Here is a 23545-nt window from a genome sequence, read left to right as displayed (position 1 = left end):
GTGGTGGAGCCGGGATTAAAACCCAAGTCTTCTGACAACCAATTCAGTGCTCTTTCCACTAGGCCATGCTGCTTCCCTGCATGGTTTCAAGGCAGGAGCTGAATTCAGTCAGACAGTCACAGACACACACAAACACACACACACATACACACACACACTATGGCACTCTATCAAGCATTTAATACAGTGCTCTGCACATGATTGAGCGATGAAAGGACCGGACTGTGGATCCTTTCAGCCACTCCCGCACCTGCAGAAAGTAAGCCTTGCCAAACATTCAGCTACAGGCCCACAGATAATACTAATATCATCAACTAAAACTAATATGCTGCTCTTGCTCACTTTCTCTAGATGGACAGCAGCATTCTGGGACTTGTGGTATGGGCATCCAATAGCTGCTCTCCCTCCTACATATAAACTGGAAGCTCCACGTGGAACAGGGGCTGTGTCTCACCGGATTATCCTGAATCTAACCCAGTTCATAGTACAGTGCTTGGCCCATAGCAAGCACTTAAAAAATACCACTATTATTAGTACCCTTATTATCATCATCATACTCATCCTAGAATGAAGGAGGTCATTTACCTCACGCGGTCCCCTAAACTTCCACTCCATGCGGTTGCTGTGAAGGAAGGGGAAGGAGGTGGAGGAGGGGGGGGATGTCTGGATGTCCCCAGCAGACCCCCAGGGGATGACGTTACTGCTGGATTCCATCCGTTCCACCCCAACAGGGGGACTTTCCCCAGCCAGCCAGGAACGCAGGCGGCACCATTTCCAGAAAGCCGAGTGTGCTGACAGAAGAGCTTGGCACACACTTCAGCAGCTCCTCAGCCTTTTTCCTCCTAGAAGGGTTTGTGCTGCTGCTCTTTCTTTTCCTCTCAAAGCCTCAATTTGGGTCTTTAACACCTGGGCCCTTGGATTACAGATTTATCGCCCAGGTGATCCAGGCAAGATCGGAGAGGCGCGGGTGCCAAATGGATTTGGTAGGGTCACATGCCTGTAGACCAGCCGAACAAAGGCGTCATCCTCCTTCTCCTCCATCCCTTCCCCTTCTTCTTTCCCTCCCTATCTTCCCCCTCCCCACCAACCCCTCCTCCTCTTTCTCCTAGGGAAGGGCCGGCCTCTCTCTCTGTTTCTTAGAATACACCGGAGGAATATGAAATCCAATTTGCCTGCTAAAGAATAGCCTTTTGAATGGGCTTCTGACGAGAGCAGATAAAACCATTCTTTTTGGCTTTAAAGAAACCTTAAAAATGGCCTCTCGGGAAGGGAGATTACCCGACATGAGCCGAGTAGCACTGGTCTTACAGACCCCTGCCTGCGTCAACAGGGGGGCAAGGTGCAAATGGAACCATTCCCCTAGAGCGGAGGACGCTTGGGGGGTGGGGAGAAGCACACCCTCTTCTTTGCCATTTTCTTCTTTCAGGTAAATAGTTCAGCTGCGAGCCCTAATGTGGAAAATGGTGGCAGGCGGGGTGGGGGGCTGGGAGGAGTCCTGCTCCAGCCGACAGTTCCTGCTGCCAGTGTGAGAGCACTCTGAGCAGAGAATCCAGGGGCACACAGCTAGCGAGTGGCACGCCCAAGATTAGGATCTAGGTCTCCTGATCCCCAACCCTGAGCAGAGAATCCAGGGGCACACAGGTAGCAAGTGGCACGGCCAAGATTAGGATCTAGGTCTCCTGACCCCCAAACCTGTGCCGTACAACTTCTCAGCATAAAAACCTAACTCCCAAGGGCTCCCCTGGTCCCAGCCCCATCCTGGACTGTGGGCAGTGCCCAGGCATCCATGGAGATGACCCTGGGCCAACCACCAGGTCCTGTTGGAAAGGACGGGTGATCCCTGAGTGTCCTACTCCCCAGCCCAGCCCGCACACTTCACTCCTCTAAAGCTAACTTTCTCACTGTGCCTCGGTCTTGCCCAGCTTGCCGCCGACCCCTCGGCCTCATCCTGGAACCCCCTCCATCCTCAAATCAGACAAAAAATTACTCCCTCCCACTTCAAAGCCTTATTGAAGGCACATTTCCTCCAAGAGGTCTTCCCTGACTAAGCACACCCCTTTCCTCTTCTCCCAGTCTCTTCTGCATCATCCTGACTTGCTCCCTTGTTCTTCCCCTATTCTGGCCCCACAACACTTTCGTATTTTATTTATTTATATTACTCTCTGCCTTCCCCTCTCTAGACTGTAAACTCTTTGTGGGCAGGGAATGCTTCTGTTTATTTTTCTACTGCACTCTCCCAAGCAATTAGTACAGTACTCTGCACACGGTAAGCGCTCGATAAATACAATTGAATGAATGAATGAATTATGGCAATATTAGTGCTTTGTGGCTTCGCCCCTGACCACACTGCTCCCACGGAGGGCAGTCACGGTCTCACCCACCTGCTTTCCACTTCGCGGAGCCACAGGAAGCAGGGACTTGGACTTCTCTGCAATTTTCTGCCGGAGAGAGCACAGGGGGGAGGCGGAGAGGGGGCGGGAGGAGAGAAGGGTGGAGGTCAAATACACAGAGCAGCATCCTGGGGTTCTCAACTTTCTTCTGCAAAGCCTCATCACCGCGTCCTCCCAGGACTCCAAAACTTCAACCCCAATCTGGTTTTCCCTCTGCACCCCTCCCCTTCCCTCTCGTGCACCCCCAGAGCCACTGAGGGATGAGGCCAGGTCACCTTCCGAGACTATCCAGAGATCAGCCAGACCACCTTCCTCTAGCTTCCCATACCTCTGCTGTTCTTGGGGCACATGACCCAGCTAGGTGAGCGTCCTGGAGGACTGTGAGAAAGGGCTGCCTTTGGCTCGCTTCAGGAGCTGCTGAGTTCTGGGTATTACAGGCAGAGGGTTGGAGAGGATGGGTTGAGCTGGGTCCTCCTCCCCTTCGTCAGGTCTTTCATTGGCTCTGGGTTTCCCCACCTGTTCTTGATCTCGAAGCCACCCCCTCCTGAGATTTTCAACCAGGTCCATAGGAATAAGCCAGCCCAAGGCTGGTGGACGGGGTGGAGGGCAGGGGGCAAGGAGACAAAGTGAACTGCTTGTGGAGAGCCAGCTTGAGCATCAGGACAAAACCCCCCTTACTTTTTGCATGGCCCCGTATCGCTGGATGGCATCTGACAACTGGTTCTTAAGACGGTCCAGTTGAAGTCGCTCTTGCTGGAATTGACAGTCAAAAGTTAGTGCACAGATGAGCCGAGGCTCTCCCATCTCATAACCCGGGCCTTTCCCCAGCCTGCCTCCCAAAAACCACCTCGGTAGGTGCAGAACTGGGTCAGGATTTGAGCTCGAATGGCACTTGGTGTGAATGACAGACAGCACTAGAACACCGGCCTACACTGAATGGGGCCCTCTCACCCCTCTTCACCTCTAAGGAAGCCAGGAACACCTCTCGGCAGACCCAGACTCTGGGACGTGTGTGATGTCACATATTTATGCTGGCACAAATCATTACAGTTGCCCTGGGCTCCATTTTAGCTGTGGTCCGCCCACCTCCGCTCCCCCCTAGAGCATTTCTTCAAGGTGTCCTGACCCCACCTTCCCAGCTCCAGAGCTGCTGACTTCCCCTCCCAGGTCCCTGGGCACACAGGCACCCTCTGTAGATGGCAGAACTTGGCAGCAGGGGCTGCGGCGGGGGCAGGTTGGGCACTGGAATTTTAAATGCCGGATGAAGAAGTGTCCACCCAGTGCCTTACACACACCAGTCAAGGGACAGACCAGCTGATATCAGGAGGACTGGCCACTCTAGCCTTCGCAAACTCTGGGTCCTGCCCGCTCGCCCACCCCTATTTCTCCTTGAGCTCCCTCCCCAGTGTCTCTTCCTGGGGGCAGCCGTGAAAAAAGCCAAGGTGTTGGGGGATGAGAAGAACACCAAACTTATCATTTACATCCAGTGAGAGGACTAATCATTCTGGTAGAAAGATTCAGTGAAGAGGGGAAAGAAAAAATTTGCTCAGGGCAGAGTCACTTTCCAGAGAGCTACCCAGAGTCCTCAGTGTAGACCAGCCCCTCACTGGGCCTGCAATGATTGGTGTCTGGAGAGACTGGGGTTCTTAACTCCGGGCGTACACCCGATTTCCTTTTTATGCTAAGACACTCCAGAGCCCACAATATGGAAACCATACACTGCCCGAGAGGTTCTCTGGGTTATTAAGAAAGTCAACAGCCTATGTCCCGCACCTGTCCCCCAAATTTAAAGCCCATCCAACGTTCCACCAGTACATACCCGTGATGAGCCTCTAACAATTTCAGACAGCTGCTTGATAGCTTTGGTACTGGAAGTGACGGTTTTATTGGTCTCTTGCTGGGTGGCGTGCCTGCAGACAGGGGAGGGAGAGGTGGTAAGTGAGGGAGTTTGAGAGAGAAGCTGAGAGAGCTGTTTGCTAACTCAAGGTGGATCAAGCCCCTTTCTTGGCCTGAGGAGAATTCCCTATCTGGAACATCTCTCCTCAAGTGATGCGAAGGGTCAGTCAGCTGACCAACAGGCAGAGTGGAGAGTAGGATCACCAGCTACAGACTCTAGATCTGGGGAGCAGAGGGGAGCGGAGAGGACCAGGAGGAATGGAGAAGAACAGAGGGGAGGAGGAGGAGAAGAGGAAAAGGAGCTGGGAGGGTGAGTTCTGGGGAGGGGCAGCAGGCTGCTGGCCAGAAAAGTCATTCACTCCTTAATCCTGGAACTCGAACCAGGCCTCAGCAGGGGGGATGGGAAGAAGCAGAAGGGGGGTGGTGGGTGGAGCAGCGTGGCTCAGTGGAAAGAGCACGGGCTTGGGAGTCAGAGGTCATGGGTTCAAATCCTGGCTCTGCCACTTGTCAGCTGTTTGATTTTGGGCAAGTCAGTTCACTTCTCTGTGCCTCAGTTCCCTCATCTGGAAAATGGGGATTAAGACTGTGAGCCCCACGTGGGGCAACCTGATCACCTTGTAACCTCCCCAGCGCTTAGAACAGTCCTTTGCACATAATAAGCACTTAATAAATGCCATTAAAAAAAACCTGGGATCTCTCTTATTCACAGACCCTAGAACACAAATAGCGCTTAGAACAGTGCTTTGCACATAGTAAGCACTTAATAAATGTCATTTAAAAAATAGGATATTGAAGTCTTCAGGAAATATTCAGTCCAGAGCTGCATCAGCTGCCCGAGGGTACTATGTTTGAAGACCCCCTCACCCCCTTTAGCACTGTTTGCAGGTACACATCGTTTCTGCTAAGCTGGTTCCACACAGGGCCACTCCCTGGGGACCTAACGCTTGCTAGATCAGATCTTCATGAAGGTTTTTTCCACCTCTTTCATCTGGATGCTGTCCGCCAGGCTGCCCTGTCTGCTGCAGTAATAACAGTAATCAATCAATCGAATTATATTTACTGAGCACTTTCTATATGCAGAGCACTGTACTAATCCCTGTGCCTCTAAATCTCTCCCTAACCCCTGTGCTTCTCAGGATCTATCCTACCTCTGTTTTGGGCAGGTCTGAACATCTCCTTAGATTTTAAACCCTTCAAGGGCAGGCATCTCTAACTCTATGGTACTCCTACAGGCACTCAGCATAGTGCTCTGCATGAAATAGGTGCTCAATAAATTATATCGATTGAATAGCCTCACCTGATGGCTGGAAACAGCCCCAACATTAGTTTCTCCACAGTCCAAGCCTGGCACCTCTGTTGCTTTGGCATTTACGAGGTTAAATGGGGTAGAGGCAAGGCTACCCCTGCCCCACCCCCCAGGGGCTTCCCACCATTAAGACCATCCATGACCAGTTACCAAACCTGCCCCCGTTGTGGTGGAGACGTTACGCGCAGAGTAGGGGAAGGGCCTCTTTTCCACAATGCAGCCTGTGCAATAAAATCAATTTTCCCCTTAAGTTTCTGAAATTCATTGGCATGCAGGAGGCAGCCACAGCACTGCATCACCACTCTGCATGCCCACCACCCTGCCCCATGCAGCCCACCTTTGCCTGCAGTGAAAGCGGGGTGCTGCTTTTGAATTTCTTCCCCCATTTCAGACACTATCACTGTTACTATTTCAAAAATGCCATCGACTCCTGGCTGCGACCAGCCTACCGTTGGAGTAATTAAGTCTCCATGCGCTTCAGTCTCGGCCGGCGCTTCTATAAATCACGCCATGATTGTGTTTAATTTATATTAGGCGTTAATCAGGTCTTCCCTGGGAAGGAGAGGCATCAAGACACAACTTCTCCAGCCATGGTGCTTAGGGCTGGAGTGGAGAAAATGACTACAGAATGAAAGAATTCCATTCTTGTGGGCCTTTCCCAGGCCATCCTCCATGGCCCCGAACCACATTAATTAGAGGGGTGGCTCCCTGCTGGAGAAGACTGAGAGAATCCGACCATGGTGTCATGGATTCAGCTGGGATAATGACGATGACATCTACCCAAGCACTTAGTACAGTGCCTGGAACATAGTAAGTGCTTAACAAATACCATAAAAAAAATTAAAAGAGAGAAAGGGAAAGCAGAGCAGTACGCATGGGCTGGGCTTATTGATCCAGCTAATGGAAATGAGGGGAGGTGAGATTAATGGGTTTCAGCCAGCCCACTAAGGGTCCTGTGTTCGAGATGCCACTCTGTCATACATCCCTCATGTGTCTCCGGGTAAGTTCCTACCTCTCTCTAGGGCCAGGGTCCTCCATCTTGGGAGGCCTTAAAGCCAGACTAGTTCTAAGGATTGATGAATTTTACCTGGGCTCCCTGGGGGGAAGTGGCAGCAAAAGATGGAAATGAACCTGGGTTAAGTGGAATTGGTTAATGGCTTTCATTGCTCTGCACCAATACAGCTCAATTCCATCCCATTACAGAGAAAGAACCCTTCAACAGTCTCTTTCCTCTCCTCCTCCCATCTCTCTCGGTCTCATTCTCTCTATCACTCTCTGTCTCCCTTTCTCCCTCCCTCCTCTACTAAAGTGCAGGCTTCATTTCCAGACAATTTAGATTTAGATCATTTGGGTCCTAAATGATCCTTCAAAGGGGGTCTACACAGAGTAAATGCCCTGGCCAACTATTAAATGGGCCACTTCCCTTGGACTGGCCATTCCCAGCCAGCCAGTGACCCATAGGTAATGGGCAGGGAGTGTGATCTCCATCTTACAGATGGGAAAACTGAGCCTAGAGGAATGAAGGGATTTGTTCCGAGTCCCATGGTGATGCCCCTTGATTTCCATTCTAAGATTCTCTCCCCATGCCACAAGCTAATCTGCACCTTCTTCTCTCTCCAGCCCCCCAGCCCCCAGGAGTGGATATAAAAGAAGACCCTGACATTTCCAGAGATTTTCCAAGTGGCCAGGAACAGGTTGGAACCTGCTCAAGGTCCTCCCGCTGTTCCATAAGCCCTTATCTGAGGGAAAACAGGTGAGGCAAAGGTAGATAGGAGAGAAAGGTCGATGTCGGAGAGGGGATGGAAAGGCCAGATGTGGGGGGATGCTGTGACCCCCATCCCCCTTTGCCAAATTACTGCATTTTTCCTCCTGCTAAACTGCCTGGGTGTGGAGTTCAGGGAGCACAGCACTCCTCCTAGAGTGCTGGTCTCCAACCAACCCCCACCACTCGGGAGGGGAGGACTGAAAGCTCTCAGCAGAGGCAAGGTTGCGGTGACACTGTGATTTCCAGGAGAATCAAATTACTCTCTCCTCTTCTGTGACCCAACCGGCTCAGCGCATTAAGGTGACTAAGGCAGGGAAGGTTTCAGACTGGTGTATGGCTCTCGCTCTGAGCACTTACGGATTTTTTCTCTCTGCGGTTGGTTCACGGCTCTCCAGCTACCTTTCGGCACTGATCTTTCCCGGAATAAGGGGGGCTCCGAAGAGACTGTCTGCACCTCCTTACCTGAAAGGTTTCGCTTAATTGGGTGTGTTTAAAAAGACACCCACTTGGAAAGGAAGAGGGCTGAGCAGTCACAGAACTACAGTCCTGGTGTGACAGGTGGCCGGCTGGTTTGCAGTTTGGCCAGTTTTATATCAGCCCATCTGGTTTCCAGGTAGTCCGACCTCTGTCCTCTGGTTCAGCATCAGATGCTTTTAGGTCCAGTATTTTGATTTTACATGCCAACCTCCTCCATCTGCCCCTGCTGCCAAGTTCTGGGGTGTGGAAGCGGCATCCATGTTCACAGGACTGGGGCAAGGAATGTCTTTAAGTACAAACCAGGCCTTAGCTAGCCCTCTGGGTACTAAGAGAAAAGGGAGGGTGATACCTTTGTGCTTCTTGGGAGAAAGATGTTATCTCTCCTCACCATTGATAACAATGGTAATTGCAAATTGTGCTATTTCCCTGACATTTTAAAGCAACCTTAAAACTTTTTTTCCTGTTCAGGCTCTTAGAAGTCTTTTCAGTCTGTCATTTCTTAATTTAACCTCTTTCTCCGAGATACTTTATCAGCTCCATTACGCAGGCTGCCATAATGAGTTTTTCATCTCTCTTTGTCTAAGGCGCTAGTAATCAGCTCCCACACTAGGGACAGCGTCTGGGGCCAGACGGTCCCTGGTTATGTTCCTCCTCCTTTACCCTGCCAGAAAAAAATTCCTTCGACAGCAATTTCCTCTTGCTGCCAGAAGACGCCATTAGCAGCTTGTTTCGCCTGCCCTGGTTGGCGGCAGGATCGGGCTGCCTCCCGTTCTGTGTACCAGGACTTCCCCTTTGGATTCTGCCCCTCTTACCACCTTGTTGGACCACCAAAAGGGGACATGAGCATGTAAAAGGGAGGAAGAAGAAAAGGAGGTGGAAGGTGGGGAAGGGGGGGGGGGGGGGGTGTTGTTCTGGTCTGTACCCCAGTCCTCTGGAAGTTACGATTCTGGTTGACTTGATCATTGATCTGTTTCTTTCCTCCCCCCATCATCAGACATTCCCTCAAGCGCAGGGACCAGATCTTCTCTCACCTCTGTCTCTCCCATAAACATCCAGGAGAGAGAGAGAGAGAGAGAGAGAGAGAGTGAGAAAGTGAGAGAGTGTGTGTGTTTGTGTGTGTGAATGCATCAGTCCTGCCTCTCCCATGGGACTGTCGCCATTCAGGGGCAGGGACTATGTCCTTGTGCCTCTGCCTGGCCGAGTCTGATGGAAGTCCTGAAAGAAATTTTGAGAGGCCAAGAGGGAAATTGGTGACAGAGAAAGCCCAGGAAAACAACTTTTAAAACATAACTTCCAAAATCTGGAAAAGGTTCTCTTCCCATCAGCAGGCTCTGTGTTCCCAAAAGCCCCAGCTGTGGATGAGAAAGGCCTTACACCTTGTCCAAGTGGGGCTGGCAAACAGATACACCCTTTCCACCCACCTCCTCCCCAAACCCCTCTTCATTCCCCTGGGAGTGGATGGTCTGTATCTCTGCCTTTAATTAAGAACAGCCTTTCCCTCTCTTCCCCTCTCCCAACTTGTCTTTCTTTAGAAAAATGGGCTAATCTGCAATCAAGAACAATCTAAACTCTGGCCAAGTCTAGGCCCCAGCCTTCTAGTGAGGTTTTGCTGCATATGAATCAATCAGGACGAGGGTCAACCAGTGTCCCACTGGATACTAGCAATGGAAAGAGACAGGGAGGGAAGGATGTAGAGAATGATAAGGGAAATAGAGTCAGCAGAAAGGATGACCAAGAGAAGCACCATGGCCTAGTGGAAAGATCAAAGGCCTGGGCAGTAGGAGACCTGGATTCTAATCCCCACTCTGCCACTTGCCTGCAATGGTACCTTAGGCAATTCACTTCACTTCTGGGCCTCGATTTCCTCATCTGTAAAGAGGGGATGAAATACCTGCTCTCCCTCCCCCTTAGACTGTGAGGGACAGGGAAAAGGTCTGTTCAGATTACATTGGATCCACCACAGGGTTATGCCTGTAGGAAGCATTTGACATATACCACAGTCATTATCATTATATTATTATTAGGAGAATGGAAACTGAGATGGTTAAAGAGAAACATGTCTACCAAATTTGCTGTACTGTACTCTCTCAAGGGCTTAGTACAGTGCTCTGCATACAGTAAGTGCTCAATAAATACCACTGACTGATTGATGGGCAGACCAACACCAGCCTCTCCAGATGTGGATCGACTGTCCAGAGTGTGAGGGCCCTGGGAAATAGTGCTTGGAACAGTGCTTGATACATAATAAGTGCTTAACATATACCATAAAAGGATGCATTCTGAGCACAGAAGAGGCTGCAAGAGGAGTGATTAATCAGTGGAGGGATTAATGAGTTCATCCCTGCAGGAGGTGGCTTTATCTACAGCCTCTGGAGGAGGGGAGTGATAGAGTTTGTTGAGGGCACATGGATGGGTACTCCAAAAGTCAGGGGGAAGGCAAGAGGTGTGATGATGATGATTGTGGTATTTGTTAAGCGCTTACTATGTGCAAGGCATTGTTCTAAGAGCTGGGGGGATACAAGGTGATCAGGTTGTCCCATGTGGAGCTCACAGTCTTAATCCCCATTTTCCAGATGAGGTAACTGGGGCACAGAGAAGTTATGTGGCTTACCCAAGGTCCCACAGCTGACAAGTGGTGGAGCCTGGATTTGAACCCACAGCCTCTGACTCCCAAGCCCGGGCTCTTTCCACTGAGCCACGCTACTTCTCACTCTTGTTATCTGCCAAGCGCTCACAACATGCTGAGCGCTGGGGTCTCTGTCCCTCATGGGGCTCAGCGTCCACTTTGGGGGGATGGTGGAGGGATGGGACGACCCTCCCTTTGTGGAGGGGGTCAGAGAGCTGATAGGTATGGACAGATTGGGAAGGTTGTTGGAGGAGCTGAGAGCCTGGAAGTGACTGGCTGCAGTCGGATTCCCCCCGAGGATGGGGATAGCCATCTCAACCCCAACCTGCTTTTTTCCTTGCTTGGCTTGTTTTTCCCTCTCTGCTCTGGGTGAAAATGCTAGAGACAGCACATTCTGGATTGAAACACCGACATTCCCTGGCCTGGAATGCCCTCCTTCCGCACATCCGCCAAGCTAGCTCTCTTCCTCCCTTCAAAGCCCTACTGAGAGCTCACCTCCTCCAGGAGGCCTTCCCAGACTGAGCCCCCTCCTTGCTCTCCCCCTCTTCCCCCTCCCCATCCCCCCTGCCTTACCTCCTTCCCCTCCCCACAGCACCTGTATATATGCATATATGTTTGTATGTATTTATTACTCCATTTATTTTATTTGTACATATTTATTCTATTTATTTTATTTGGTTAATATGTCTTGTTTTGTTGTCTGTCTCCCCCTTCCAGACTGTGAGCCCGCTGTTGGGTAGGGACCTTCTCTATATGTTGCCAACTTGTACTTCCCAAGCGCTTAGTACAGTGCTCTGCACACAGTAAGCGCTCAATAAATACGATTGAATGAATGAAAGAAATGCCTGCCTGCTTGCCAACACAATCGTCTGAGGTTTGACGGGTCAGAAACCAGACAGAAAGAAGGCAAAGAGCAAAGAAGCCCTTACTTTTAAGCCCACACTCACAAGTGAATATTCCCACTTTGCTTCCAGTTTGAATTCAGTGTTTAACTGATAGGAAGTAAAGGGCTGCTACCGTCTTCCACCTGCTCCTCTATCCTCCTCTGCCCACTTCTTCCACCTCCCCTATTTCCACCTTCATCCCCCTTCCACCACTCTTTCCCTTCCCAAGTAAAGAATTAGTGACACTTTCTCCTTCCCCTCCATTTCCAGAGGCTTCTTAGAGAATTCCATGGCTAGCTAAGCATACTTGTTCCTTCCGGTCATCCAAACAGTGTCCGTCGTTCCTTGTTTCCTCAAGGATGATGCTGCTGTCCTGCCAAAGAGTCTGAGATGTCTGAGGCAGGACGGACATCCTCTCTTGCATGGCTTGCACTTGAGAGCAGCAAAAAACTAGCCCAATGGCCCAGACAGGGCCAGGCTCTGTTTTCACACCTGCTTCTGGGGATCCCGATCGTTATGAATTAAGTGCGCCAAGAGAGCAGGCCCCTTTCCAGATCACTGCCCTCTAGGCTGGTCTGTCTGCAGCAGGAGTCTCCCAGTCAACCCCTGTTTGAACCTGGGCTTTACTGGACCTTTAAATTGTTAACTCTGCTCTCTGTGTTTGCCTGTGTACATTATTCATTCAGACCAAAAGTCCATTCATCCCAGGGGGCTGGCCCTGACACAAGCAACAGGATGACTGGAGGAACCAAGAAATAATTGCCCTCCTGATGGACCAATCATCTAACATCCCTAACTTTTCCCCTCCAAAATGCTAACTTCTCCTCCGCTCCAGTGGAATCTGCATAGCCCAGTGGATAGAGCACGGAACTGGGAGTCAGAAGGACCTGGGATCTAATCCCTGCTCCACCACTTGTCTGGGTGACCTTGGGTAAGTCATTTATCTTCTCTGTATCTCAGTTACCTCATGAGGATAAGGATTAAGACTGTGAGCCCCACTATGGAACTGGGATTGGGTCTCACCTTATTAGCTTGCATCATCCCCAGCACTTAGTAAAGTGCCCAGAAGTGCTTAATGACTACCATTAAAAAAAAACAGTGGGCTGGCAAGGGGTCACTTCTTTGTGCTGTTCTTTCCCAAGTTCACTTAATAGCCCCCAGTGAGTGCTCAATAAATACTGTTCCAAATAATAACCTATTATGAATGGCTGGTCCATGGATTTAACCACACTTCCCTAGAACCCATGGATATTTCCAGACTGCATAGCTTTCTGTGGTTTGGAAGACAGGTTATGGAGGAGAAGCTAGTGACTGTAGAGGCTCCAGCTGATTTTAATAATAATGATGGCATTTGTTAAGCGCTTACTATGTGCAAAGCACTGTTCTAAGCGCTGGGGAGGATACAAGGTGATCAGGTTGTCCCACGTGGGGCTCACAGTCTTAATCCCCATTTTACAGATGAGGTAACTGAAGCACAGAAAAGTTAAGTGACTTTTCCAGTCACCCAGCTGACAATAAGGGGATCCGGGATTTGAACCCATGACCTCTGACTCCCATGCCCGTGCTCTTTCCACTCTTTCGGTGCTATTGGGCACTCCCTTTATTCACTGTATGGCAGGGGTTGGGCAGCATTATAATCCCTGGGCCAGCTGCCTTATCCCAAGGCAGCTGGCGGGAGGCAGTCTACTGTGTCTACCTTATCACCACGTAGATAAGGATGCATAATGTCTGTGGAAACAGGAGATTAGTATTGGCCCCGTGTCCGAAGATCAAGCAATTTAAGGCTGGCTGGATCAAAGTGGGGAATTCCCTTAACTAGAGTCCTTCCCTGAAAGCCCCCTCTCCACCTCCAGTCCCCCTGGATAGTCAGGTCAGAAGTCCCAGTATACAAGCTCTCAGTGTCCTAAATCCAAAACTCAAGGCAAAATGGTGAGAGGAAACACCCAGAAATGATGAGTCTGGGAAACAAGAACCCTAAGGAACTGGGATTACTCCATCTGGAGAAGAGAAGTTTGAGGGCAGATTTAACACAAGCATCTTCGAGGGCTCTCATTCAGAGCGACGGCTGTGGGCTGCTCCCAATCTTGGCTGAGGACAGTACAGCAGTGACAAGGGCGCTTGCAACCCAAGAGATTTCCAATAGATCTAAGAAATCTCCTGAGCAGTGGATGTTAAACCCTGCTTCAGGGAACCAAAGGAGCTTGAATTGCCTTCAATAGAGGTTTTTAGAAATTGGAGAAATATGTCCCTGGCTCAGTTTAGGGCCTCTACAGCCTGGAGCTGGGTAGGGGGGGACTGGGGCGGGGGGGATGGAGAGAGAGAGATAATCTAGATGACCTCTCTGAGGCCCTGCCTTCCCACGATTCTCTGATGCAGAGAGGGAGAGACACAATCACTAAGGGAAAGAGCCCAAATCAGCCACAAGTTCCGAAGCTATATGCATTCAGTAAAATCCAGGTGCCTGTGTTAGGAGCCCCGAGATTTAGAGAGGGGAAACCCAGGTATTGTTCAAATCCCAAGTGATTGTTCCCTATAAACAAAGCAATTGAAACTCTGACTATTCTTCTCCATCACAATGAGCCTGCAAACCCCAAATGTAGGCTGAGCATTGAAATGCAGAGTAATCTCCAATTATAGCACAGTTCCCAAAGCCCAAGTCAAATAAGGTATATGTGTGCATGTGCTGGGGTGATGGGGTAGGGAGGGGCACAAGGAAAAGGGAAGCTGCCTTTTGGGATTGGAGAGAATCAAGATGCTGTAAGGTCCTCAGAGTCTTCAGATAATACATTTTGACACAAAACTTGTTCTCTGTGTCCTCTCACCACTCTGTCTCTGTCTCTCTCCTACCTGTTTCTCCCTCTGTCTTTTCTCTTTTTTCACCTACAGCAGAGGTTTTGAAGAGGCAGAGGTTTCCCCGGCCCCACCGACTCCCTTGTTACTTTGCAGGGACATTGTTCCTCCCTCCCTTCCTTTCCTAGGCCCAGGTTCCCTTTACTGGGCCCAGAGGCTAGCAGGAGGATGGGCAACAGTGTTTGGGCTGAGTCCAGAAAGAGCCCCAGAGCAGGGAGATGCAGGACCAGTGAGCCAATCTGTAGGGTGAAAACAGGGATTCTCCAGGGCCCTTTATGACTCCCTCTCTCTCCACTGCTGAATTCGGCCTGGACCCCACTACACAGCAAACCTGCCTGGGATGTGCAGGTTACTTTGTTACTTTGCAGGGACATCGCTCCTCCTTCCCTTCCTTTCCTAGGCCTAGGTTCCCTTTACTGGGCCCAGAGGCTAGCAGGAAGATGGGCAACACTGTTTGGGCTGAGCCCAGAAAGGGCCCCAGAGCTGGGAGATGTAGAACCAGTGAGCCAATCTGCAGGGCGAAAACAGGGATTCTCCAAGGCCCTTTATGACTCCGCCTCTCTCTACTGCTGACTTTGGCCTGGACACCGCTACACAGCAATCCTGACCCGGATGTGCAGGAAAACCGGGAGACAGAGCGCTCAAACCAGCACAATGTATTGGTTCAATGGCTGCTGTAAAGCCAACTTACTCACTGGGACTCTCCCATCTCTCTCCCTGTCAACCTCTTGCTCATTCCTGGAACTCCTGCCCCCTTCATATCCAACAGAGCACCACTCTCACCATCTTGAGAAGCAGTGTGGCCTAGTGGCTAGCAAACAGGCCTGGGAGTCAGAAGGCAACAATAATAATAATAATAATAATGATATTTGTTAAGCGCTTACTATGGGCCAAGCACTGTTCTGAGCATTAAGGTAGATGCAAGTTACTCAGGTTGGACACAGTCTCTGTCCCGAAGCAGCATGGCCTAGTGGCAAGAACATGGGCTCGGGAGTCAGAGGTCGTGAGTTCTAATCCCTGCTCCACCACTTGTCTCCTGTGTGTCCTTGGGCAAATCACTTAAATTCTCTGTGCCTCAGTTATCTCATCTGTAAAATAGGGATGAAGACTATAAGCCCCACATGGGGCAACCTAATTAATGAGTATCTACCACAGTGCTTAGAACAGTGCTTGGCACATAGTAAGTGCTTAGCAAATGCCATAATTATTATTAAGCCCCTTTTTACAGATGAGGTAACTGAGGCCCAGCGAAGTTAGTGACTATCCACTAAGCCACACTACTTCTAAGGCTCCGCCAGTTGTCTACAGTATGACCTTGGGTAAGTGATTTGTTTTTCTGTGCCTCAGTTACCTCCTCTGAAAAATGGGGATTAAGACCATGAGTCCCGTGTGGGACAGGGACAGTGTCCAACCCAATTTGCTTGTATCTACTCCAGTGCTTAGTACAGTGCTCGCCACATATTAAGCACGAAACAAAAACCCTTCTTTTGAGTGTCTGTTGTATTGTTATATTTTACTCTCCCAAACACTTAGTACAGTGCTCTGCACACAGTAAGCACTCAATAAATATGATTGACTAGCTGACTGACTGACTGATGGCAGCCTGCAGACTTCCAACTGAGGGCTGTTACAGAATTAAATAGGTGAAGGAGGGCAGAGGGGGAAATATTGAAGCCAGAGAAAGCTCTCTCCCCACACATTTGTCCACCACAGGAGATTAGGGCAGATTAGTCCAGGGGCGGGGAGACGGCATTAAATGGCCTCTGAACTTTCCTCACCATCTTCAAGATAGATGACTTCCACCTTGTCTTGATGACTTAAATTCCAGTTTCTCTAATCCCCCGAGATGCCCCTCCATGGATTTACACAGTCACCACCCCTAGCATAAGAGCACTCCTAAGCAGACACTGGTGATTATTCTTTAATGCAAGGAGCAAAAAGTATTCATTGAGGAATTAATGATGAACCGAAGTTTCCTCCCCCCTCACCCATTTCAAGTAAATTGCCCAAAGGCATTTGCATGTCAGCATGTTTAATTGAGGGGAGGATTTTAATCACATTTCAGATGGTTCTGTTATGCTGCCTTTTGGAGCTCCCAAAAAAGCTCTCCATAAATATTTTGAAACGTTGCTTAGATTCCGCTAATATGTTAAACCCTTCAAAGTAATGCCTTCCCTGTGAAACTCAAGGCAGCCGGATTAACTTTACCTAACGGGTATTGATCCCTACTGGTACCCAATGCTGACACAAAAATCCTTGTGCAGGGTAGAGGAAAACAGAGCTGCTCAACGTTGACACAGTGGGAAGACCCTCCCCTTCCTCCTCTGGAAATGGATGTCCCAGGCCACACCGCCTCCCCGCCACCCCTCACTCTCTCTCTAACAGCATCTCTCTCTCTCTCTCTCTCTCTCTCTCTCTCTCTCTCTCTCTCTCTCACACACACACACACACACAAACACAAACACACACACTCTCTCTCTCTCTCACTCACTCACACACACTCACACTCAACACAGAAACACGCCCGGGGGGAGGCCAGGCCAAGTCTGCCCATGGTTGCCGGACTTGCAAACGGTGACCGCTCTTGCAGCCTGACTCTTAATGACCCAAGCAGGACCACAGACCCCCCAGAGAACAGAAAACCTAGAGAACCTTAAAGCATTCATGATACGGGCAAGTCACCTCATAATAACTGCTTTGATGAAACAAATCTGACAAAGTCAGCAAAAAAAAGCTCAGCAGGATAAAAGTAAAGCAAATAAGCAAAGTTGAAAAAACATGACAAAATTATTAGGTTTATATTCTACAGTTAGTTCCAACAAAAAATAACGTGTTTTTGCAGCTGCTTTTTAAACACAACGTACATTTTAAAATATAGCACTTGAAACTTAAAAAAACCTACTCTACCATAAAATGAATTCAACAATTATTCCTTGAAAAAACACACAAAAATAAGACAAATTGTTTTTGAAGTAGTTCTATCACTGACTAAACGAGAGTTGTGCCTTTCCCGCCTTTCCCCCTGCCCCCGACCAGTGCAGGTCCCCAGGAGCAGGAGAAAGACCATGGGAGATGAGGTCATTCTCTCCCCACCGTGGAGCATCTTTACCTCGTAACTCCTCATCACTGTCCCGGGCAATGAGTCCACCAATCCTGACTGGTGGCTAGCAGTGGCTCCTCTCATTAGGAGGGTCCCTGGTGAGCTAAGGAGGGCCTTGGGGGACTTGCCATCATCCAATGGGGAAACTGAGGCTCAGAGTCCAGGGCAGAGGTTCTGTGCTGCAAGGCATTCTAATCCAGGACCAACTCTTCCATTTCCCGCTTTCGGAGCCGGGCCTGGTAGATGGGCTGGGAGAAGGGGTCTCTAACATTCAAACCTTCTTCCCAAACCCCGATACCACTCACAGTCCTTGAATGTGGGACCTACCTGCTACTGCTCAAGAGGCCCAGTCCTAAGAGACTGTTGGATGGAGGGCAGAGCTCTCCCTTGGGCCCTCATCCTCCATAGTCCCTGGTGACCTGGGGGATCAGGACTCCTGGTTTCTCATTCCATCTCTACCTCTAGCTCGCTGTGGGAAATCAGGCAAGTCAACCCCATCTTACAGTTTCCTCATCTGTAGAATGGGAATGACTTTCCCTTACTCGCAGGTAAGTTATAAAAGTAAAATGACATAACTTGCATCAATGCTCTCTGAAAAGTAAAAGTACTAAACATATTGTTTGCATCATCATTATTATTTTTCAGGCCATAGGCCACTTTCCCCTCCCACGAGCAGGGCCCTTGCTGGTTTTTGACAAAGTGCTGCGCCAACTGTCTCCTTCCTTCCACTTTGGCACTTATCAATCAATCAACAGTATTGCTTAAGTATCTACTGCGTGAAGAGAACTGTACTAAGTGCTTGGGAGAGTACAAAAGAGTTTAGCTGACACAAAACTGCTTTGAAAGTGGCTGGCTCTGGAGCAAACTGAGGCAGGATTGGATCCCCAAATCCTTCAGCACAGAGCCATGTACTAGGCCCTGAGGTGGAGGAGGGGTGCAGAGGGACACTGAGGCACTGCCCCACAATAGGAAAGACAGGACATTGTTCTGGGTGCTGGGAATTGGGCAGAGAAACACAGAACTCGGTCCTCCAGGGCCTGACGGTTCAATGTAGGAGACAGAATAGGCATAGACACAGATACACAAGCACTCTAAGACACAAAACAAAAGTGACAGAAATCTTGTTGGGGAATCTGGAAGTCCAGTCCCTGTGGAAATCCAAACTTGAAGGGGCTTGGCTGGACTGATGGGAGATCAAGGGACTTGGAACAGAGCGAGGTTGAGGCAAAAGACAATCCCACAATGTACCTGTGATATGTGTGAACTTGGAGAGAAGTTGCAGGGGTAGGGGGATGTGTGAACTTGGGAGAAATAGGAATAAGTGTCTGTGGATGAGTGAACTTGGGGAGAAGCGTAGTGCGTGTGCGTTTGTGAACTTGAGGCAAGCGATCCTATCAATGGACCTACAATTTAACAAGTCTTCCTGGTGACATGACACCTGTCCAGCCTCTGTTCCTTCCAGCACCCAACTCGCCCACATCAAAGATCACCGGGCCTGCTGCTCAGGGAGCAGTTGGGCGATGCTCCTGAGTTTGGCCTGGACTGTTCGTAAGCTCTTTGAAAGATGTGTGAAGGAAGAAACACAGTGACATGTAGGAGCAGAATTTTACTCACCGAGTGAGAGGAAGCTGGAGAGGTGGGCAAAGTGTCAGGTGGGATGAATCTACAAAGGCTTCCAAGGGGAGGTGAGTTTTGAGCAGGTTTTGGAGATAAGGAAAAGGAGACAGACTGCTGGAGAGGCGGAGGAATGACCTGCCCAACAGCTCAGAGGGTGAAGGATAGCAACTCACAAAGCCCACCCATTCCCACCCGCCCGAGGCCCAAGACGGAATGCCTCCTCTCTCTCTTCTCCCCTGGTGACCCCGTCCCCAACTCACCGCAGGGCTCCTCACCCCGGGAGATATATGAAATTAATTCCAGAGCTATCATCCCGATAATTCCCTTTTCATCTTAATCGCTTAATCAGAACCATTACGGGCTGCTTAATAAAACATTATATTTTGAAAGTGAAATTGTTAAATTACAAGCCCCGGCACTGATTGTGATATCTTAAGACACCAGCCACTAATGCCTCTGTCCAATACAATTGTTTTTCCTTCTCCTCCTCCTCCCCCACATCCTCTTCACCCTCCTCCTTATCCTCCTCCTTCTTTCCCTCTTCCTCCTGGTCCTTCGCTGCCTCCTCCCTGATGATGCCCAGCCTTGTGCTGGTCTGATGAGAAGCAGCATGGCCTAGTGGAAAGAGCACAGACTTGGGAGTTGGAGGACCTGGGTTCTAATCTCAGCTCTGCCACTTGTCTGCTGGGTGACCTTGGGCAAGTCACTGTGATATCACTCTGTGATAAAGTACTCAGCGCTTGGGAGAGTACAGTATCACAGAGTTGATAGGTGCCCTGCCCACAACAAATTTACAGTTTAGAGGGGGAGACAGATATTAATATAAACAATTCACACAAATTGATAATTAATAATATATTAATACTTTACATAAATTATTAATTAATAATAAATCAATAATTTACACAAAGTATTTATTTATATTGATATCTGTCTCCCCCTCTAAACTGTAAACTTGTTGTGGGCAGGGAACCTGTCTACCAACTCTGTGATACTGTATTCTCCCAAGCGCTTAGTACAGTAAGTGCACACAGCAAGTGCTCAATGAATACCACTGATTGATTGATTAACTTTTCTGGGCCTTAGTGCTCTTATCTGCAAAATGGGGATTCAATACCTGTTCTCCCTCCTACTTAGACTGTGAGCCCCATGTGGGACAACTGATTACCTCACATCTACCCCAGCACTTACTTCAGTGCTTCGCAACTAGGGAGCCCTTAACAAATGCCACAATTATTATTGAGCTGCTGCAGTGTGTTAACCTGATACCTACTGGAGGCTGGAAACTTGAGGTGATTTTTTCCAGTTCAAAAAGAAGCTAAATAAAAATTTGGAGAAAAAAAATCCCAAAGAACTTTACATCACAAAATGAACTCTCTGCTTTTCTTCTGACAAGGGCAATTAAATTTTAATTATTTATGGACATTCTTTATAGTTCTCGAGAAGGGAGAGAGAGACTGCTGTAACTTTGTACTGCAAGCGTAATAATGATTTAATCACAAGAACCCTCACTAGCAGTTTGGGCTATTTCATCTTTGCGGGAGAATCAGGTGACTCTGCCAGCCAGGTTTGGGGAGATGAACCAGATGGGACAATGAGCAAAGAACCATATGTGATCAAATTTCTTCAGTGAAGGAACAAGAGTAAAAATCCCTGAAAATCAATCATGAAAGATCCAGAGGGAAAAATAAAATCCCAGGCAAACCTGACTCTTTCTCCACTTCCCTTCTGACTGGGGGACAGCTAGGGTTACATGACTCCCAGCTGGGTTTCCAAATTCCCCAGAGGATGAAAGATACCCCTGATTTCCCATAGGCCCCAAGGGCAGCGGACACTTCAGTTAACAATCTTCAATAACGTTCTGATGTTTAAAACTTCCCTAAAGAAAGGTCATCCATGCAGGTGAGGAAAAAGAGAGAGAGAGAGAGAGAGAGAGAGAGAGAGAGAGAGAGAGAGAGAGAGAGAGGAGATTTTTTGAGCCAAAAGGATTATTTGTCAGTTATTTTTTTAATCCCCTTAACAAGTGTGTGTGTGTGTGTGTGTGTGTGAGAGAGAGAGAGAGAGAGAATGAAGCAATGTGCAATTAAGTGGAAAGTAAATTTCCAATTTTTGAATGATTCTGAAAAATGCTGTCCCTTTTCTCAGCATTCTTGTTTATATATTTAGGTGATTATACATTCCCTTTTTTTTATGACAACTTTAGCTTTAAGTTTGTCTCCCCTATTAGAGTGGAAGTTTCTTGAGGGCAGGGAACGAGTCACTTTTTTATTCTGTACTTCCCAAGCACCTAGTACAGTGGACTGTTTCTAAGTGAGCACTCAATAAATACTAAACACATGGCCTGGTGTACCAAGCATGGGACCAAAGTAACCCAGGCCATTCACGCTCCTATCATTTTCTTGCTGGCCCTGGCCCCTGCTGCCTCCAAGCTGGGGCAACCCTCCATCCTATTCTGGGGGGAATTCTCCTCTTAAGCAGCAGTGCCCAATGAAAACACCTCAGGTTTGAGGCACGGGAAAATCTGGGCCCCATCCCTAGCCCCTGCCCTGCTGTGAGACCTTGGGCAAGTTGCTTATTCTCTCTGGGCCCCAGTGTCCCCGTCTGTTCAATGAATGGGGAGAACCATCCTTTTCTCCCACTCTCCCGGCCTGATCTGGTGTGAGGAGAAAAGAGGTCAATGGTGTCTAAATGTTTCAGTGAATACAAACGCTCCAGAAATTTAAGGGGCTGTTTCTCTCCCCTGGCGTCCCTTCAATTTCCCTTCAATTTCCCTTCAATTCTGGTCCCCCCGGCCTGAAGCTTTCCCCGGCAAAGGATGAGAGGAGAGCTTTGCTGAGTCTATTTTCACCTTCTTGAACAATTTCTGCAGTCCAGGGCTGTCTGGGGCATCTCATCAGTTTCTTATCTCCTCAGCCACTTTCACATGAGGAAACTCATTTCCCCCTGTCTATCTCCTCCCAGCTCGAGGTCACCCACCCGCTCACTCACTCGGACAGTGTGCTCAGGAGTGGATTTCCTGAAAGGGCCCGTTCGCTGCTAACTGCTCTCCCCCAGGCGCCTCAGCCCTGGCTTCCGGCCAGAGGAGGCGGCCAATCAATCAATCTTATTTATTGAGCACTTACTGTGTGCAAAGCACTGTACTAAGCGCTTAAGTTCAGGCCAAGGTAACCTGAACTGGCTGCTTGGCTGCCCCTCTCCATCCCTGCGGTCTGGTCTGCGTGTGGGGATAGCACCCAATTGGAAACCCTCTTCCCACTCAATGACTGGATTATTCAGATCAGCTAGCTCACCACAGTGCTTCCACACCGGGGCAGGACGGCCCTGCTCAGGGGAATGCATTGGGAAGGGAGTACAGTGGGGCTGCATTTTGCAGAAAAAAATCCCCTTTCTACCCTGAGTTTGCATGAGCGCCCAGCACATGTATCACCTGCCTCAGCTGTGCTGAACAGTGAAGACCCCCAAGCAGAGCACATGTAGCACCTGCCTCAATTGTGCTGAACAGTGAAGACCTCAAGCGGACTCCAGACACCCATATGAGAAGCAGCACGGCCTAATGGATAGGCACAGGCCTGGGAGTTAAAAGGACCTGGGTTCTAGTCCTGGTTCTGCCACTTATCTGCTGTGTGACCTTGGGCAAGTCACTGCACTTCTGTGTCTCAGTTACCTCATCTGTAAGATGAGGATTAAGACTGTGAGTCCCAAGCGGGACAGGGACTGTGTCCAAACTGATTAATCTGTACCTACTCCAGTGCTTAGAACAGTGCCTGGCACACAGCAAGTGCTTAAAAGATGCCATTTTTTAAAAATGGCATTTCTGGTATCCTCTAGACTGGAGGCTCATTGTAGGCAGGGGATGTGCCTGTTTATTGTTATATCGAACTCTAACAAATGCTTAGTAGTTCTCTGCACCCAGTAAGCGCTCAGTAAATATGATTGACTGACTCTGCCCCACTGCCACCCCAAGGATCTCAGGGTCATCCCTGCAGTTTAGGCAGGCTGACAGTAGAAAGAGGTAGCGAGAGCAGAGACACCCACGTCCCCAGCAGCAGCTGTCAATCAGGCTAATTGGGAGCCAATCCAGATGTTCATGTGAGGGTGCCCTCTGCCTCCCCAGATCCTAGCCTGCCCATCCTCAAACAGGTGGAGAAGGGGGTGCCCTGGACATCACAACCATACTGACCTTTGGAGGGCCCAGTGACAGCCACTGATGGGGTTCACAGGTGGCACAGAGCCATCCCTCCTCCCACTCCTCCTACAGGCTTTCACGCCTGTCACCCCCTCCTGCACCCTAACCCCTCTGTCCCACACAGACAGCTTGATGCTGCTGTCAGTACGATTCTTACTTCATTAAAGGTGAAGCAGGGCTGCAGGAGGGTAAGATGGGAAGGCAGAGAAGGCAAAGCCCCCCCTTCACCAAGCAACGGTCAATTTGAAGAGGACGATGGAGGGTGGGGGGACTTCAAATGATAAAGATTTCTCCCAGACCAATGGGCAGATATGACAGTGGCAGCCTCGTGGACCCGATCACTCTACGCCACGTCTAATGAGCTGATGGGTTAATTAGGGACCATGCCTGAGTCCTCCCGATGTTTCAGAGAGGCACGTGTGTCTCAGAGTGCTCCCCGGCACCCTCT

General features: G+C 49.4%; 1 protein-coding gene across 1 annotated transcript in view; it reads right to left on the bottom strand.

Moving 5' to 3' along the window:
• TSNARE1 (t-SNARE domain containing 1) overlaps positions 1 to 23545 on the bottom strand; it is a 239421-nt gene that overhangs the window by 114444 nt on the left and 101432 nt on the right. Inside the window, exons 5-7 of the mRNA XM_038760394.1 lie at positions 4210 to 4300; positions 3069 to 3143; positions 2382 to 2438 (exon numbers count right to left, since the gene is read on the bottom strand). Coding sequence (XP_038616322.1) covers positions 2382 to 2438; positions 3069 to 3143; positions 4210 to 4300 — 223 coding nt within the window. The remainder of the gene's footprint in view (positions 1 to 2381; positions 2439 to 3068; positions 3144 to 4209; positions 4301 to 23545) is intronic.

This window comes from Tachyglossus aculeatus, chromosome 18, assembly GCF_015852505.1.
Source record: "Tachyglossus aculeatus isolate mTacAcu1 chromosome 18, mTacAcu1.pri, whole genome shotgun sequence".
NCBI lineage: Eukaryota > Metazoa > Chordata > Mammalia > Monotremata > Tachyglossidae > Tachyglossus > Tachyglossus aculeatus.
Note: the sequence above shows the minus strand (reverse complement) of the source record. Positions and strands in the feature narration are given on the sequence as shown.